We start from the raw sequence: 17,597 nt of genomic DNA on the forward strand, positions 1-17,597 counted from the left end.
CCATAGTACTTTAATTATAATGTTTATAATTCTCTTTTTGTAGAGCTTCATTATTTGATCACCATGAACTAGCAGACTACTTAATTTCAGTGGTAACTATTCCATTTATTGGTTTATTTTTTATTACTATTTGTATTGAAAAACCATATAATTACATGCTATGGACTTTCAAACATAAAGCCAATTTTAATTTCTTGCTTATCAGCAAAAGAAGCTTATAAAAGGATGATTGACGCATTTGCAAATAGAATATATTGCATATGAATATGTAACAGCCAAACTTTATTACTGTGAATTAGAAGTGCTAAAGTGTACTTTGGATACCCATCTAAGTGGTTGTAGCATGGGGAGTTTGTGGGTGCATTGCAAGGCAAGCTCTTCCAACGTCCTGTGAGTAGGTGCTATGGGACTGTGGACTTGGGCGACTCCACCAGCCTTCTTCAGCCCCAGTGGCTTTGAGGTGGAGGCAGGATGGGCACCATGTGGGCTGAGCTTCCACCCTAATTGCCTCAGCGTCACCTTCCAAACAATGAAAAACTGAGGAATTGAAAAATGTTGTTCAAGGTTTATTACAAGTGAAAGTGAAGATTTTTTCACTTAAGAAATGGAATCAGTCAACTTTTGAGTTAGATTTTAATAAGCTCTTTATACAGATGAATGTATGGTGGATTTATTTAAACCCTACCATATCAGCAAAGAATATATGTAATAGTTCCATTTGCATTATCGAATATGTGTATGTTGTCCATGGCAACTATTGAAATTGTGATACTTACATAGAAGAATTCTGGAGAGACTCGTTGTATACCATAGTTCATGCCATGCATGGTTTCCTGCAAAGGCAGCCAAATCTTCACCTGCCAAGAGAACTGTGGCAGAAACTCACTGACCACCACACAGTGTGCAAAGGGGACACCGCTGCCATCGTCATTTATATTCAACAGGTCCCAAAAGAATAGGGAAATATCCACAGAGTTGAAGCTATTTTTATTACTCTGTCCAAAGTATAGAATTCTTTCCAGGAAATTTTAAAAAGCCTCTGATTTCTTCTCATATCAAATATTATAACCATAGCACATAATCATTAATATTGACTTATTCATTTTTAAAATATATATATAAACATATAATGTGATTTTTAAATTCAAATTTTCTTAAATAAATGTTATACTAAAATTTTACTTTGGAATTTGAATGATTTCAATGCAGTTGTTTCAGTTTGTCTATTTCAGATGAAGCCAATTTTTTAAAAAGTGAATGTTTTCTGGTGAATGTTTGTTAAATCCCACATGCAATAAATTTGGAAGACTTTTAAAATTATGGACATTTAAAATTCATTTTTTATAGTGAGACTAAACTATTGTTCTAGGTCAAAGGATATTATTTTTATGGTTTAGGTAATATTATATATGATACAGCTATTGCCAGATGTCAGTAAAAAGCCTAACATGAGAATAATCACATAGTTGAAATTACAAAAGAATGCCTTGATTTCTTATGTTATAACATATAAATTATAGGGACGTTTCAAGTAATTCTATAATTAATTTTATATGTTAGTGCTAGCCATGATATAGACACTCTTTCTCAATGAAATAATGTTTTTAAAGATTGCGATGTAAGCTGATTATCTGTTTGTAAGCTCTTTCTTAAATGACTTGTTTTATTTTAGGGAGCAGATATTAACAGTATCGATTGTGAAGGACGCTCTCCACTTATACTAGCAACTGCTTCTGCATCTTGGAATATCGTAAATTTGCTACTCTCTAAAGGTACCAAGGGGGACCAAGCCGTGCCTTTGGAATTACTACTCAATTTGGTTAGATAAACATTTATTAACCATCTATTGTGTGCCAGGTACTGGACAAGGTGCTATGAATACAAAGATAAACAGAATGCTTTCTGTGTCTAGAATAATTTTCAGTCCAGTAAGGCAGCAATATTTTAAAAGATAATTTCAGAACAACAACAAGTAACATTTATAAAGTGTTTGTTATTCCCCAGTCATTTTGCTGAACATCCTGTCAACTTTCTTTCAATGAATCAGTCCTATGTGGTGTAGGTGTTGTAACTGTTCCCATTCTAGATACTACCTGGTGCTATGATATTAAAACAAAAAAGCAAGGTTTCCTTCTCTTATACCCTCCTTTCTTAATCTTGAATCCCTCCATATTTATATTTTATGCTTTAAAAGGTAAGGCCTCATATATTAATGTCATGCTTCACATATTCGCTACCCTACTTACACACACACAGAGTAAGATAAACTCATTTTAAAAGATGTTCAGTTTTCTCATCTAAATAAAATTTCCTGAAAATTAAAGATTGTCAATGTTTTAATTAAAAATTTTTTATTAAGATGAAAATGCACCATAGACCATGCTTTAAATAAATGAGTAGAATTTATATTTGTATTGTGCTTTTTTTAGGTGCCCGTGTAGACATAAAAGATCATTATGGGCGTAATTTTTTGCATTTGACTGTACAGCAACCTTATGGATTAAAAAATTTGCGACCTGAGTTTATGCAGGTAATATATATCTGTGGATTTTCATAAACTGAGTTGGGTTCAACAGAGAATAAACTGATATTTTTTATTATATAATAATATTTCTTATTGTGAAAGCTGATTCTAGAACTTTAAAAATGTTTGAAAATAAAGATGACATAATCGAATATTTAGTTACAACATGATGGTGATGATGATGATAATAATAACCACCAGCAATAATAAAGATACATCCTTAATTGGTTTGATTTCCTTCACTTTGACCATTATGATTTGCGCGTCAGTGGAAAAGCCAAGTATGTGAGTGAATTAGCAATACTCTTCCATCAATTAAGAAAAATTACTTGGCATATTTGACTTGTTGACAGGTCAAAAGCATTATTTCCATATTTATATTCACCAGCTAATACTTACTGAGTGACTATCACGTGCATGTGAAGCACACCATATTTTCATAGTAAATAGATTTTAATATTGTCACTGCCTTTAATAATCAAGAATATATGTATCTGAATATTTTAAAGAAAACATCAAAATGTTGATTGGATTAAGCTACTGATGTGTCATTCATTTTTTATTTAATATACTTATAAAAGATAAAGTAAACCTAATTTCAACATCTCATCCATTTTGACTAACAGAACACATTAGCATTAAACTCTTGGGTGTTATTGATGGAGGAATGAGAGGAGGCACAGAGGAGGGGCTGTGGTCGGATGTTTGGAAAATGCTGGATTAGGTACATTTTCCTACTTGCAGGATATCTCAGAGGCTTTAAAATGGTATAAGGTATATTATAGGGAGATAGAACATTCAGCTCCATCCACATTTATTTTACTCTAGTAGGACCCTTTAGGTTATTTACATTTTGCTCCCAAGAAATACATATTGACCCTTGCTGGAAAATACTGTCCTATGGAATGGTTTGAAAAACATCATACTAGCATAATAGCAGAATTATATGTAGAATATTAATTTTTCCCACAGATGCAACATATTAAAGAGCTGGTAATGGATGAAGACAATGATGGGTGTACTCCTCTACATTACGCATGTAGAGAGGGGGTCCCTGTCTCTGTAAATAACCTACTTGACTTTAATGTGTCCATCCATTCCAAAAGCAAAGATAAGAAATCACCCCTGCATTTTGCAGCCAGGTAAGGGGCAGTCTGTGCAACATATGGGCATGTCTTCTTTCTGTTTAATATTTGCTTTGAAAATATGAACCTAATTTTTTCCAAGTTATGGGCGTATCAATACCTGTCAGAGGCTCCTACAAGACATCAGTGATACCAGGCTTTTGAATGAAGGTGATCTTCATGGAATGACTCCTCTCCACCTGGCAGCAAAAAACGGACATGATAAAGTAGTTCAACTTCTTCTGAAAAAAGGTGCATTATTTCTCAGGTGAGGATATATGATTGGAATGTTTATACATTCTGTTTGATTAGCCATTTCAGGCTGTTTTCCCATTATATCTTAAATTTTGATATCTATTATAACTGTATATCTCACTAAGTACTTTTATCCATCTTATTTAATACTCAAAACATATATAACTTCTCAAATATTGAAATGGAAGTCAGTGTTATTCCCAATTGACAAATGAAGACATTGACGTTTATAGAGTAGAAGAGTCTTGGTCAAGCTCACAGAGTAAGTGGCTTTGCACAGAATATTTCTTGGAATCTTTGAAATACAGCTCCTCATATTTTACTTCATCATGCTGCCGTCTGCCTATGTAAATAAAAACCGTGGCTGTGTGTGTATGTGTGTGTACGTGTAGACATACACATGTATGTAGACATACACGTACACACACACACAAAACCATACGAGTCCCAAGACACTACTTTTTATTCAATCTGATGAATCATGGACACAAAAAGCTCCCTTTAAGTGACAACAGGAGACATTAAAAATTCCCGAACTTTATTATAATTAGAAGAACTCTAATGCAAGAAAGAAAGCCAAGTTAAAATATATAAGCTTAATAAAATACGTGGCATAATTAAACAGCATTGTTGTGAATGGAAAAAAACCTGCAAATATTTTATAGAGGTGCACTGATCTGTCTTCTGATTTCACAGAGGCGGTAGCAAAGAGCTCATTAGGCTCATGCTCGAAAACACATTTCTGTACTGATCCGTACTGATGCCACAAATTAGAGACGGGGTTGCAAAATCCATACTTTGCTCAGTTCCCTCCCTCTTACAAGGGGACACCAAGCAGCAGACCTGCAAAGGGGCCCAAGTGGACCCAGGCCACACAGTTGTTACTCAGCTACATCATAACTGAAACAGTGAGGTGGCTTTTACATCCTAAAACAGCTGCTCACTAGAACTGAAATTAAATTGTGTCAGGATTTTTTTCTATGTCTCAATCAGAAAAGCATTGCTAATATGACAAGGCTTCAGTATATTTACATCTTGAATTTCTGCGAGAAAGCGTAAGCATTTTTCAAAGGGATTGAGGAAGCATCTTTGAGAGCATGGGAGTAAAGTTTTTTCACACCTAAACTCTTACAAGAATAAGTGACACTAAGCTGTTATTATTATTAGCAATATCTATTGACCTTAAAGGCAAATACCACCACAGTAATAGATTTTTCAATTTTCAATGAAAAAATGAGACAAGATTTAAAATGGTGTGTATAAGTGTATTATAGCTTTGGAAAAAATATGATAAGTCTACTTTCTCCCATCCCCAAGTGTTTGGTAATGTAAACACATGCAACATATGAACATGTATGTAAATATACTTTTATATTTTAAGCCACTAAATAAAAAATATGTGTGAACCACATTATGGATAGATCATTTGAGATTATTGAGCTTGAAATAAGCTCATTTATTATAAATATATAATAAATATTTAGTTGCCACAGCTCAATTATGCTTGTTTTGTTTGTCATCGGACTTACCTAGAATGAGCCAAGTGGAGGATTCCCCACATTTCGTCTGTACTGTGTATTCACACATCTTTTCTTAACTCTTTGCCAGTGACCACAATGGCTGGACTGCTTTGCACCACGCGGCCATGGGCGGGTACACCCAGACCATGAAGGTCATTCTTGACACTAATTTGAAGTGCACAGATCGGCTAGATGAAGATGGGGTACGTAGCGGGGTCCTCATACTTACTGCAAATCGGAACATGGCAGAAACTTCCAAAGTAGCAGGGGAGCCGCCTTCTTAGCCACCTTCTTCCCTTCCTTGCTGTAGTCCCAGCCTTTTGTTGGGTTTTTAACAAGCAGACTCTTGGAGTGAGAAACGAGTAAAAGGGGAACAGAAATAGAAGAATACCAAGGCAGGGTGGATGTTGAGGACACCCCCAGTCTCATGGAGGCCGGTCCACAGGCCATTGCTGTTCGGTGGTAAAGTTTTAATTCCCTGGTGAACCTGGAGAAATGAAGAGGGCAGGAGTGAGTTTTTATTAATATTAGTTGGAAGTGTGTTGATTTGAAGGACCGACCTTTATTAGCTATCATGTCCTTCTTCCTTTTTTGGGGAGTAAGTATTAACATGGACACTTGTTCATGAAATGATGGAGATAGAAGATTGTTGTTGCTTTAAAAAAGGTCTTTACATGGCAAAACTTAAAAATTGGCAACCTTATAATATTTTCTGATTTTTTAAAAATTTTATAAGCTCCTAAAACCCTGAATCTGTGAACCACTGCTCTACTAGGCCATAAATCTCTCAGGAGTACTTTCTGCTTTGTTCACTCCACCATCCTCACCCTGAAAGCTTGTTCTTTGTCTTGTGGAATCATCCCTTGCAAATGCAATGCAGAACCACCCCTGGGATTCGCACACACACGCACAGACCCACCTCCCCGGCCACCACACGCCATGTGTCCATTATAAACTCATTATTTCGAAGCTCGATTCTGAACATTGGTTTTAAATTTTATGTGTTTTCATATTGAATAGTTAGTGTTGTTGATAATTTCTTTTAAGCACTTCAACAATGAGACAAGGCAGTGAAATGGCCCACGGCCGATTACCCATTGTCCCCACGTTTCTGTGTCTGCTTTCTCTCAAAGAACACGGCGCTTCACTTTGCTGCCAGGGAAGGCCAGGCCAAAGCTGTCGGGCTGCTCCTGAGCCGCGATGCTGACATAGTCCTGAACAAGCAGCAGGCCTCGTTTTTGCACCTCGCATTCCACAATAAGAGGAAGGAGGTGGTTCTTACAGCCATCAGGAGCAAAAGGTACCCGTCTTCCTGTCCACTGTCATTTAGTGTCCTCTGGCATCAGGGATGATCCACAGCCAGAGAGGAAACAAGAAAGAGAAAAGGAATAAGTTTCAGCCATTAAACAACATCTTAAAATGTCAGTTGTCTACATAAATTTTTAAATGAACTTTTTGGGTGACAACAGGCACATTGCCTAACCTCTCTGATCTTCATGGGGAGTTGCTGCTAAGACCAACTTTAGCAGAATTTTTGTGAGACTCAAGGGGTTCAGGCATGCAGACTGTCTGGCACCATGTCATTGTCAAGCAAAGTCTGCCTTACCCTACCTGAACTTGCCCAACACTCTCTTGCCAACAGAAACCCTCAAACTGGATGTTGACAAAAATATTCCTCAAGGTAAATCCATGTTGTTATCAGGCCATCTAATGGAGCATCTCTGTAACACATGATCTTTTGTGGTTGTGGGTTTTTAAACCATACTCTAAGGAGTTGTTTTTTTTTTTTTTTCTAAGGAGTTTTAATAATGAAGTTCAGGGATAGTTTGTCCCACTTCTCGTACATAAACTTTTCTATATAATGAGATAGGTATGCACAAGGGCTCAGTGTTGCCCAGGAGTGGACACAGAGGTGAACGATCTCATATTCAAGGCAGATCAAGCCGGTGTTTTTCAGGATGGGCGGTCTCGAAAATCTGCCAACCATTCCTTTGAAACACCAGTTAATGAAAGTGTGCAACCAGAAGTCTTCTGATGGTAATGCAGATATTCTAGATGGATTTGACTGATAGAGTTAATGGAAAATTTGCTAGGATCTTGGAGATAAATGGGCTTTTCTTTACTTCCTGCTGTAGGCTTAGTTCCTCCTTGGTATGATAAGTACCTTCTTAACACATCTAATTATTAATAGATGGTGATGAAGAAAGGGGCAAACTCTATAATGTTCTGGCAGAGGCTATGCTTATCAACACACTTCATGCGTGTTAGTTTGTAGTTTAACTCAATATGTGATGTATACATGAATTGACTGTTAAATATGGGCACAGTACTAGGTTGCTGATGTATGTATGTAAGTGTGGATCTCTCTCCTGACATGATCAGCTCTGAAAGTACTTACCGTTTCATGGCTTGAGGAGAAAAAGAAGATAGAGGCCTGGCTTCTTTTGGGAGGTATTTAGAGGGGCAGAACAGTGAGCATAGCCATCCTGGAATTTATTCACATTCCTAATTTCCATTAATGGACAAAGATCCTATTAATAGATTGATCTTGGTTCACATATTGGTTCCATTGGAACCAATGGGTAAGCATTGCATTTCATGAATCAACGTAAATTTAAGTTTCTCCTCAAGATATAATCTTGAGTTTCAACGGTTTTGCAGAACATATGGATTAAGAATTGTGTTTGTCTTTTATATTTTTTTATAGATGGGATGAGTGTCTTAAAGTTTTTAGTCATTGTTCTCCAAGCAATAAATGTCCAATCACGGAAATGATAGAATACCTTCCTGAATGCATGAAAGTAAGTTCTCCAAAACAAAACTCTTTCTGGGTATATGTTCAGCATATAATATGATGTGAGAATTTATTGTTGTAATCACAACCTAATAATAGTAATTTCGTCTTGAAATAAAGCTTCTAGCTTTCCATAGGCTATACTGGAAGTTAGTCAACAAGTATTTAATGGAGACCTACTTGGATTAAAGAATCCTATCAGTTATTATATGTAATCTAAAAAAATGTGGTAAACAGATTTTTTTAATTCAAACAATCCATGTCTAGAGGAGAAACTACACACTGGTTTTTTCTGGCTGAATAAAGCCCCTAGATATGTTTTTGTTTGGAATGCATGTTATTGTTGTTTCAAATTTGCATTAGTCAATAACATTTAAAACCAAGGTGCTTTCCTTAAGGATCCAGATATCTGGCTTCCCTTAAAAATGACATCCGGTAGCTGGGCCTGCCTTCTCATAAGGCAGGAGTTGCTGGACCGAGCAGCAGCTGCTTCCCATGGATGGGACAAGCACTCTCCCGCGGGACACACCCCACCTCTGCCTTTTGTATACTTGGCTCCAATGCCTAGTGTTAGTTGTCACGTGTTGTCATTCTTGTGCAATTGCTTTCGTTATAGTAAACAGATATTTCTTGATATATGGCTCTATCCCGACTGTGAAGATAAAAGCCAACCCAAGGAGAGCAAATGTTTCACTAACGATGGGAGAAAGCTCTTATGCCTGGCGTGGTTCATTCATTGATATTACTTGCATGGCCTCTGTGGGCCCTTGAAGGTCTGCATTAAATACATACCCAGCATGTGACTGGATGCCCACTACAAGACAGACATGCACAGACGGTTGAGCACCTGAGTGTTAAAAAGATGCAAATAAAAGACCTCCTGAAAAAGTTGGGATTTGAGGATTGGGGCAGACAAAGAATAATCAAGAAAAGCAGAATGACTTAAAATGTCATTGAAAGGGAAAAATATATTCAAACACTGAAGCAGTAAGACTTAGTGACATAGGGGATAGAGGACTAGATTTGGAGCCTAGAGGCCCTGGGATTTAATCCTGGCTCTGCCTTTTGCTGTGTTGTTTTAGGCGAGTCATTCTACCTCTCTGAGCTTCATTTCTATTTTCTTTATCTTTGAGAAAGTGACGCTGTTACTGATCTTGAAAAGTGATTACAAAAAATAGAGATAAAATATATAAAGTACTCAGGATAATGTTTGGCACATAATATACCTTGTACTATTTTTATACTGCTTATGTGGCTACTAGTACTACTGCTACTAGCACTCATTGTTTTTATTTTTTTGAATAAGTACTATGTGTTAAATACTTTATGTGCATTTTTTTCTTAATGAGGTCTAATGAAAATTGATTCTAGTCTAGTGCACAAATGGCATACAGATTAAGTTTTTGGGTGCCTAAATCTCATTGAAGGGCACATAAATGTTCAGGGTTGAGAACCTGAACCTCAGACTTTCTTACTTGGTAATTACAGTTGTTGGAATCTGTTCTAATGAATAACCAGAGATAGATTTATATAGAATGTTTCCTGCAGCATTATTTATAATTGTAAAAATATATATGTTAGAAATAATCACATATGGAAAACATAATAAAGAGTTGAAGAAATTATAAGAAAATCTTAGTAAGAAATCTGTTACGGGATTATGATTGGCTATTTTTCCTTTTTTCTGCTACTATATTTTCTAGTTAGTTTTCTGCATGACATATTATTTTTGTATTGTGAATTTTTTTTCAATAAAATAAGGGAACTTAAAGGTCTTTTAGTTTAGCCTCACTTCATGTATTTGAATTACTTATACAACATTTCTGAAAAGTTGCTTTTACAACCCCAACCCCACCCAAGGCAGCCCATCCCTTCTTTTGCCTGATTATTAAAACTTTGTTTGGTCCTGCCTTGCACAGCACTACTGACTGGGCTTGGCTTTATTTTTCATTATGCTTGTTCTGCCCCCCAGTACTGCCATCTGGTCATGAACAGAGCCTTCCTTGAAATTTCCTAAGTCCCTCTGGTACCTGAGATAGGTCAGGTCCCCCGTTTCTTCCCTTCAGGGCATATTCCAACCTTCTACTCTCCAGTTCTGCAGGTGGGGTTGACCAGATATCCCAGGAACTCCTGGACATGCTGATAGGGCCATCTGGGCCTGTGTCCTGCTCTGGTTCCAAGAGGGTAGCCTGGTCAGGCAGTATTTCTGTCTCAGGATCACAAATTTAGGCTACCAGATTTGGAATGTCTCTAATTATTTATGTACACAGGGACCCCACAGAAACACATATCTCCACACACATAGGGATGGCTCCAATAACCCCATAAGTGTTCTTTCCCCGAGTTAAACGTCTAGAGGGTCTTTATTTCTTGTTATAACGTCTATCCCCCACTATCCTGTCTGAATCTCCTCTGAACACATACTCTCTCCGTGTTGCTTGGTGAGTGAGGAACAGAAGCAAACACAGTACTCCAGACTGGAGCAGTACAGAAGATGGGACCTAAATCATAGAAAGACCTCAGTGCTAGGATGAAAGATCTCAATTAGGGACAATACATTTGCACTGTAAGATACTGAGCACAGGAATCCTTAATACAGGTTGAGTATTCCTTATCCAAAATGTTTGGGACCAGAAGTGTTTTGAATTTTGGAATATTTGTATATATATAATGAGATATCTTGGGGATGGGATCCAAGTCTAAATATGAAATACATTTATGTTTCATATACACCTTATACACCAAGCCTGAAGGTAATTTTCTACAATATTTTTAATAATTTTATGTATGCAACAAAGTTTGTATTAAGTACTTATATGTGGAATTTTCCACTCATGGCATCATGTTGGTGCTCAAAAAATTTTGGATTTTGGAGCATTTCAGATTTTGGATTTTCTGACTAGGGATGTTCAACCTGTAATCTATATATTCTCTAGAAGCCCAGAAAGACATCACATCATAGGCAAAACTAGTGGAATATCTCTTACCCAAATTATAGTAAATACGATTACATTGTCAATACATGGTATTTTTCTGAATCAGCTGGTGTTTCTGAGGCATGCAGAAATATTTGTAACACTTTGTATTTTAAATTTTGTTCCTGAATGACATGGATTATAATTTATCCTTGAGGTACAAGAAGCAAAGGAATGGCAGGAGAATATCTTATGTGTTATCTTAGAAATGGGATAAAATCTTTCCTCATATATAATGTTCTGCCCTGCCCAGATATCTTAGCTGTTTTTTTCTCTCTTGGAGGTTCTTTTAGATTTCTGCATGTTGCATTCCACAGAGGATAAGTCCCGTCTAGACTACCATGTAAGTTTATTTTATCATGATAATTTGAGATTTATTTTAGTATAATTCTTCAAGGAATATTAAAAGTATTGTTCCTTTAGTTCTACAATCTATCATCAATGGTAAATATTGGTTTCATCTGTCATATTATTATATTATCTAATTGTAAGAAAAATTTTCCCTTACATGCTCAGTTTTTCCCTAATATTTTAATTGTGTCTAACAGCATTATTGAGTGTTGTTGTTAGTCTTTATATTTTCTGGGATAGCTTTGCCAGAACGAATGTCTAAAATACCTAATTATCCTTTGAGAATTCCTCTTTTTCCATGCCTATGAGTTGTGAAGCAATTACAGAACAACCTTCCAACATATTTATTTTTGTAATTAATATGCAATAATTCAATTTCCTTTTCTCCACTTGAAATGACTCAGTTTTTTTCAAATCACTTAATTTTCAGTGGAATTGCAGGCTTATATATTTGATTTTTCAGGAACTACTTTTGGAGTCTATACTAAACTAACTAATTTCTTTTAAAATTTATGTCTTCTACAGATTGAATATAATTTCAAATATCTTCAATGTCCATCAGCATTCACCAAAAAAGTAAGACCTACACAGGATGCTATATATGAGCCTCTTACAGCCCTAAATGTAAGTCCAGTGTTCTCATCTTCCAGGCACTTTCCACCTGGGTTCTAAAATGTTTTGATACAGGCTCACATTTGGTAGAAATGGAAGGGGCCTGGAGAGAATTCCAGTTTTATAGTTCCACATCTGTGTGTGCCATGTGGCCCAACCCTTTATTTTTAGTAAAATAAGCAATCTTTTTTTTTTTATAATTGCTGTAATTCAAAGTTCTATACTTCAGTTCTAATGGTCATGTAAGACCTGCCCCAATCCAGAACTGAACAGACCGTGGACGACACAGTCAGTACTTGCTCCGCACCTCTACCCACCTATCCATTCAATAGTTTCCTCCAGTGTAAACCACAGGAAAATGCAAGGGGTGACATTTTACAGCCACAGCTTCCAAATTCAGTCAGCTGCTGGGCTCCAAGGTAAAGTCTGACCATTCAGAAGCTCTTGGCTCCATCCAGAGGGATGAACCAAATCTAAAGAAGGCTGTGAACATACAGCATGGACCTGAATTTCCTGAGACTTGCTCCAAACCAGCTCTTATTTCAAAGAGTGCATTTACGTTTCTCACCAACGAAGCAATGAAGGCCATGCATATGATCCACTTCAGTCAAATAAAGGGTCCCAAACTCAAATAAATAACTGCAGAGAAAATAGGTAACAGATGAGTAACATAGGCTCCTGGCTATAAGGAGAGTGGCCACTAGTTTCAACAAATTATTGCCACGTAGCAATAGCAGCCCATGCTTGTGTAAATATCGACAACAAATTAAAATTGTGTGCATGCATAAAACATGTTTGAGGATTAGATCTGCAAATTTTGGTCTGTATCTGTGCTGTCAAATATGGTAGCTACTAGTGACATGTGGCTACCTAAATCAAAAGTAGTTAAAATTAAATAAAGTTAAAAATTTATTTCTTCATTTTCACTTGCCACATTTCAAGTACTCAGTAGCTCCTGTGGTTTGTGGCTCTCATATTGGACAGCACAGATACAAGACATTTCTATCATGGTAGAAAGTTCTATTGGACAACCCGGTCTAGGCTAATGAGGAATTTTCATTTACCTTAAATGAGTTTATTTCCCTACATGGAAGCCTTTGGTACAGACCATGGTACCAACTGCCACATAAAGTGAAATCTACAGGCTTACTGGGCACTTGGAGTGTGAAGAATGCAGACTCGTGGATTTTATGTACTCAACACTGGTGATGGCAGCGGACTCACATTTTTTCCATGCAAAGCTTTTTAGCTCTGCAGAGCCTTTATTTTTGAAGGACAGTTTTATTATAGTATTCTTGGTTAGTAGTTTGTTTTCTTTCAACACTTTGAATATATCATCTCACTCCCTTCTAGCCTGCCAGGTTTCTGCTGAGATATTTACTGATAATATTGTTGAAGCTCCCTTGTAGGTAATGAGTTGCTTTTCTTTTGCTGATTTCAAGATTCTTTCTTTATCTGTGACTTATGATAGTTTGATTATAATGTGTTTCAGGGTAGGTCTCTTTTGATTTGTGATAATTGAAGTTATTTGAGCTTCTTGAATGTTTGTGTCCATTTCTCTTCTCAGATTTGGGAAATTTTCAGACATTATTTTGTCAGATAGGCTCTCTAACCATTTCCCTCTTTTTTCTTCTTTGGGAACTCCATAATGCATATGTTGTTCTGCTTGATTGTGTCCTATAAACCCCATAGGTTTTCCTCAGTTTTCTTCATTATTTTTTCTTTTTGCTTTTCTGACTCAACGATTTCAAACATCCTGTCTTTGAGTTCACTCATTCTTTTTTCTGCCTGGTCAAGTTTGCTGTTGAACTCCTCTAGTGAAAATTTTCAACTCAGTTAGTGTATTCTTCAGCTCCAGAATTTCAGAATTTCTGTTTTCTTTTTCTTGGTTTTTATCTCTTTGTTGATATTTTAATTTTGTTCATGCAAAGTTTTCTTGATTTTGTTTAGTTTTCTATCTGTTCTTTTTTAGTTAATTGAGCATCCTTATGATGGTTGTTTTCTATTAATTGTCTGAAAATTCATATATCTCTGTTTCTTTAGGGTTTGATTTTTGAGATTTAATTTGTTCCTTTGATTGAGTTATATTTCTGTGTTTCTTTGTATGACTTGTTATCATTTGTTGGAAGTTGGCTTTTGGAAAAAAAAAACAAAAACAGTCACCTTTCCCAGTTTTTACAGTCTTACTTTATACAAGTAGGACCTTCACCAATCAGCCTAGCTAGATTCTGGAAAACTCTCAAGCCTTTTCTAGGGATTCATATTGTCTGGGCATGTGAATGGAATTTCCTAGTTCAAGAGATTTGCCTATTTCTACTCAGGACCTCCCCCTGCTGTATGTTTGCAGTATTGTAGCCTCTGTATCATGCTGTAGCAAGCCATGATACTGGAGCACTGCCTAGTGTCTGTCTGTTACACTGCAGCTTCTCTGGTATTAGACCAAGCCCCTGTGACCTACTTTGTTCTCAGTGGGCCTCTCCTGTCAGCACTTAGGTTCAGGCAAGATAGAAATCATTCCCTTGGGCAGTCCTCCAAAAGATCAGAACATTGGATGTATATGTTCCACTCTTCTCTTTCTCTCCCCAAGGAGAAGCCAAGAGTTGGGAGTTTTCTCCCAATGGCATTGTGCTATGCCAGAGGGAGGGGCTGTGATGAGTTAATGTCATGAATTTCCCTACTGTCTTTGATTTGGTACTTTTTGGCTACATGCTCAACTGGGGTGCAAGAACCTTTTAACTGGGTTCTGGATTGCTCACAAAGCAAATTGGTTTGTGTATTGTTGTTATAATCATTTGGTGGCTCTGTTGCAGGAAAGAGGGTCTGGGGCTTCCTGGGGCAGTAAGATTCAGCTATGTTGCTGACATCAGTCCCTCTATTTATATATTTCTCGCATAATTAAAAATTAATTTTTAAATGGATGCTAGTAGTTTCTAATAACTCTCATAAAAACTTACAATCTATAGATTAATTTAACTACTATTTATATGTATTCTACTATTTAAAATCCTTCTAGAAAGATAAAGACTGAATTTCTTCAAGGACAGAATGAAGATGTAACTCTTGATGATTTATCTTTAATGTTCTTTCCTGTTGTAACCCTATATAAGATGTAGAAGCTTATACTATCTCAACCAATCAGAGATCAAAAGAGACAGACCGAATCAAGTAATTGCCCTGTATAATGGTTCTCTCTAATTTGTGTTTTTTTTTAAAATCTTGATATTACTTTTAAGTTTTTCAAATTTTGTAAAATAAGCAAGTGTTACTTTTTATAATATCAAAATTAAGTTATAAAACCAGAAAATAGAAAGCTTAGTTTGTATCTGGTAGTTTAATATGACTAATTTTATCGCTCTTACCTTATTTTTCAGGCAATGGTACAACATAACCGCATAGAGCTTCTCAATCATCCTGTGTGTAAAGAATACTTACTTATGAAATGGTATGTACTGAGTAGTATTTCTTTTTTAATGTTGTTCCCATTAAATCTGTTAAAAGTCTTCTAAACAATTATGTTCTAATTGTATTTTAATGTTTTAAATTTTGTTATTTTAATGTTTTATACTTTGGAAAAAATAAATATCAAAGGCAAGTTTTGGTGTTGAAGATGCTGACATTGTTTATCTTTGACATTAAATGCAATATTTGGGGTGTGAGAGGGAGTCATTATATAAAACTTGAAAAAGCATGCTGCACCCTACAATTTAGTGGCAATGAAGTAATAGGTATGTTCTAGGGAAGAACACTCACCTTTGAGTCAAGTCATGTGGGCTTAAATTCTCTGCCCTTCCATTAATTGGTAAGCCATGTTTGCTCAGAAGTTGAGATTCCTTCTTTGAAAATGAAAAAGATGAATTAGAAAGTTCTCTTGGTTCTAAAGTTCAGTGCATTTATCAAATAGATTCCTGAAAGAGATTATAACTACTTTTTCCATAGACATCGTAAGCAAATATTTTTTGTTTATAGTTTTGTTTTTTCCTTTTTTCTTGTCTTTTTTTTGTGTTTTTAAAAAATTCTTTATTTTTACAAACCATTGAGTTGAGGACTTTCAATAGATAGCAGCAAGGTAGTTTCTCTGCTACATACAGAACCCCAACCCAGAAGCAGGTTGTCTATGAATGGTTGAACACAAGGTTCCCCATGGACATGCTTTGCATGGGGGGTGAGGGTGTGGTCCCCTTCTGGCCAAACCCCACTTTCCAGGACAAAGGGCTCTCCACCCCACACCCCAGTCCCAGTGTGTGGCGGGGCATGCCACACACGGGGGTTTGTGCTGCAGCTTGCTGGTGGAGACGGTGAGGAACCAGCTATCTGAGGCCAAATTTTGTTTGAAATGACTCAATTATGGTTTGCTTATTTTTTTTGTAGGTTGGCTTATGGATTTAGAGCCCACATGATGAACCTAGGATCTTACTGTCTTGGTCTCATACCTATGAGTCTTCTTGTTGTCAATATAAAGCCAGGAATGGCTTTCAACTCAACTGGAATCATCAATGAAACTAGTGACCATTCAGAAATTAAATTAGACACCACGGTATTTTCAAACTTCAACTTTTTAAAATAAGAGAATATTTTAAAAACATTTATTCTTAAGAATCCTAAGTCAATGATAAATTTGAAATATCAGGACTTTGATTATTATAAATACCCTGTAGAATTCATACATGGTACCAATTTCTCCTAAAATCCTTTATGAAATGTGAGGAAGTAAAAATAAATAGATTAATAAATTGAGTGTGTAAACAAATTTAAAAGGAATTGACATTTATGAGATGCTAGCTTGAAGGCCGAAGTGTAAAACTGTAAAATAGGTCTACAGGGAAGCCGATTTGTGGTTGCCAAGGACTGCAGGGAGTGAGCATGGGGTTTCCGTTTGGAATGATGAAAAAGTTACAGAACTAGATAGTGGTGATGGCTGCAGAACATTGTATTTAATGTTATTGAATTATACATTTTAAAGTATAAATGTACATGTAAAAGGTAAAACTTTTAAAATGGCAAATTTTATGTGTATTTTACCAAAATTTAAAAATTTTATATAGGTCTACAGATTCATATTCCTTTAGAATACTTACAAAATAATATCAGGTAAAAGAAGAATAGCCAACACTTTTATTCCTGCTTACTTCCTAGATTTAATCTAGGTTTATCTAGAGCAGTTGTTCTTGATCTGGGTTCATTTGGCACCCAGGAAACATTTGGCAGCATCTGGATATTGTCTTTCATATTCCTTTAGAATCTGTAGACCTATATCAATTTTCGAACCTCTCTTAATAAGGACATTATGAAATGAATATGTGTCATCTCTAATAAATGAGATGAGTATTGCCATCACGATAATTTTCTGTTTAACTCAGATGTAGACAGTACATAGAAATGAAGCACAACAAAATAAATATTTAATAGTGGAAATTATGAAGAAGTTAAAGTGTTTTATTTTAT

At 36.0% G+C, this 17,597-nt stretch overlaps 1 protein-coding gene across 1 annotated transcript in view; it reads left to right on the top strand.

Moving 5' to 3' along the window:
* The window catches only part of TRPA1 (transient receptor potential cation channel, subfamily A, member 1), a 47,994-nt gene that overhangs the window by 16,363 nt on the left and 14,034 nt on the right, over positions 1–17,597 (top strand). The window contains exons 8-19 of the mRNA XM_012663106.1: positions 44–92; positions 1,673–1,772; positions 2,430–2,530; positions 3,497–3,666; positions 3,752–3,916; positions 5,512–5,626; positions 6,557–6,723; positions 8,131–8,224; positions 11,476–11,535; positions 12,069–12,167; positions 15,527–15,597; positions 16,524–16,689. Of these exons, the coding sequence (XP_012518560.1) occupies positions 44–92; positions 1,673–1,772; positions 2,430–2,530; positions 3,497–3,666; positions 3,752–3,916; positions 5,512–5,626; positions 6,557–6,723; positions 8,131–8,224; positions 11,476–11,535; positions 12,069–12,167; positions 15,527–15,597; positions 16,524–16,689 (1,357 nt within the window). The remainder of the gene's footprint in view (positions 1–43; positions 93–1,672; positions 1,773–2,429; positions 2,531–3,496; positions 3,667–3,751; positions 3,917–5,511; positions 5,627–6,556; positions 6,724–8,130; positions 8,225–11,475; positions 11,536–12,068; positions 12,168–15,526; positions 15,598–16,523; positions 16,690–17,597) is intronic.

This window comes from Propithecus coquereli, unplaced genomic scaffold, assembly GCF_000956105.1.
Source record: "Propithecus coquereli isolate 6110/MARCELLA unplaced genomic scaffold, Pcoq_1.0 Scaffold8, whole genome shotgun sequence".
Lineage (NCBI taxonomy): Eukaryota > Metazoa > Chordata > Mammalia > Primates > Indriidae > Propithecus > Propithecus coquereli.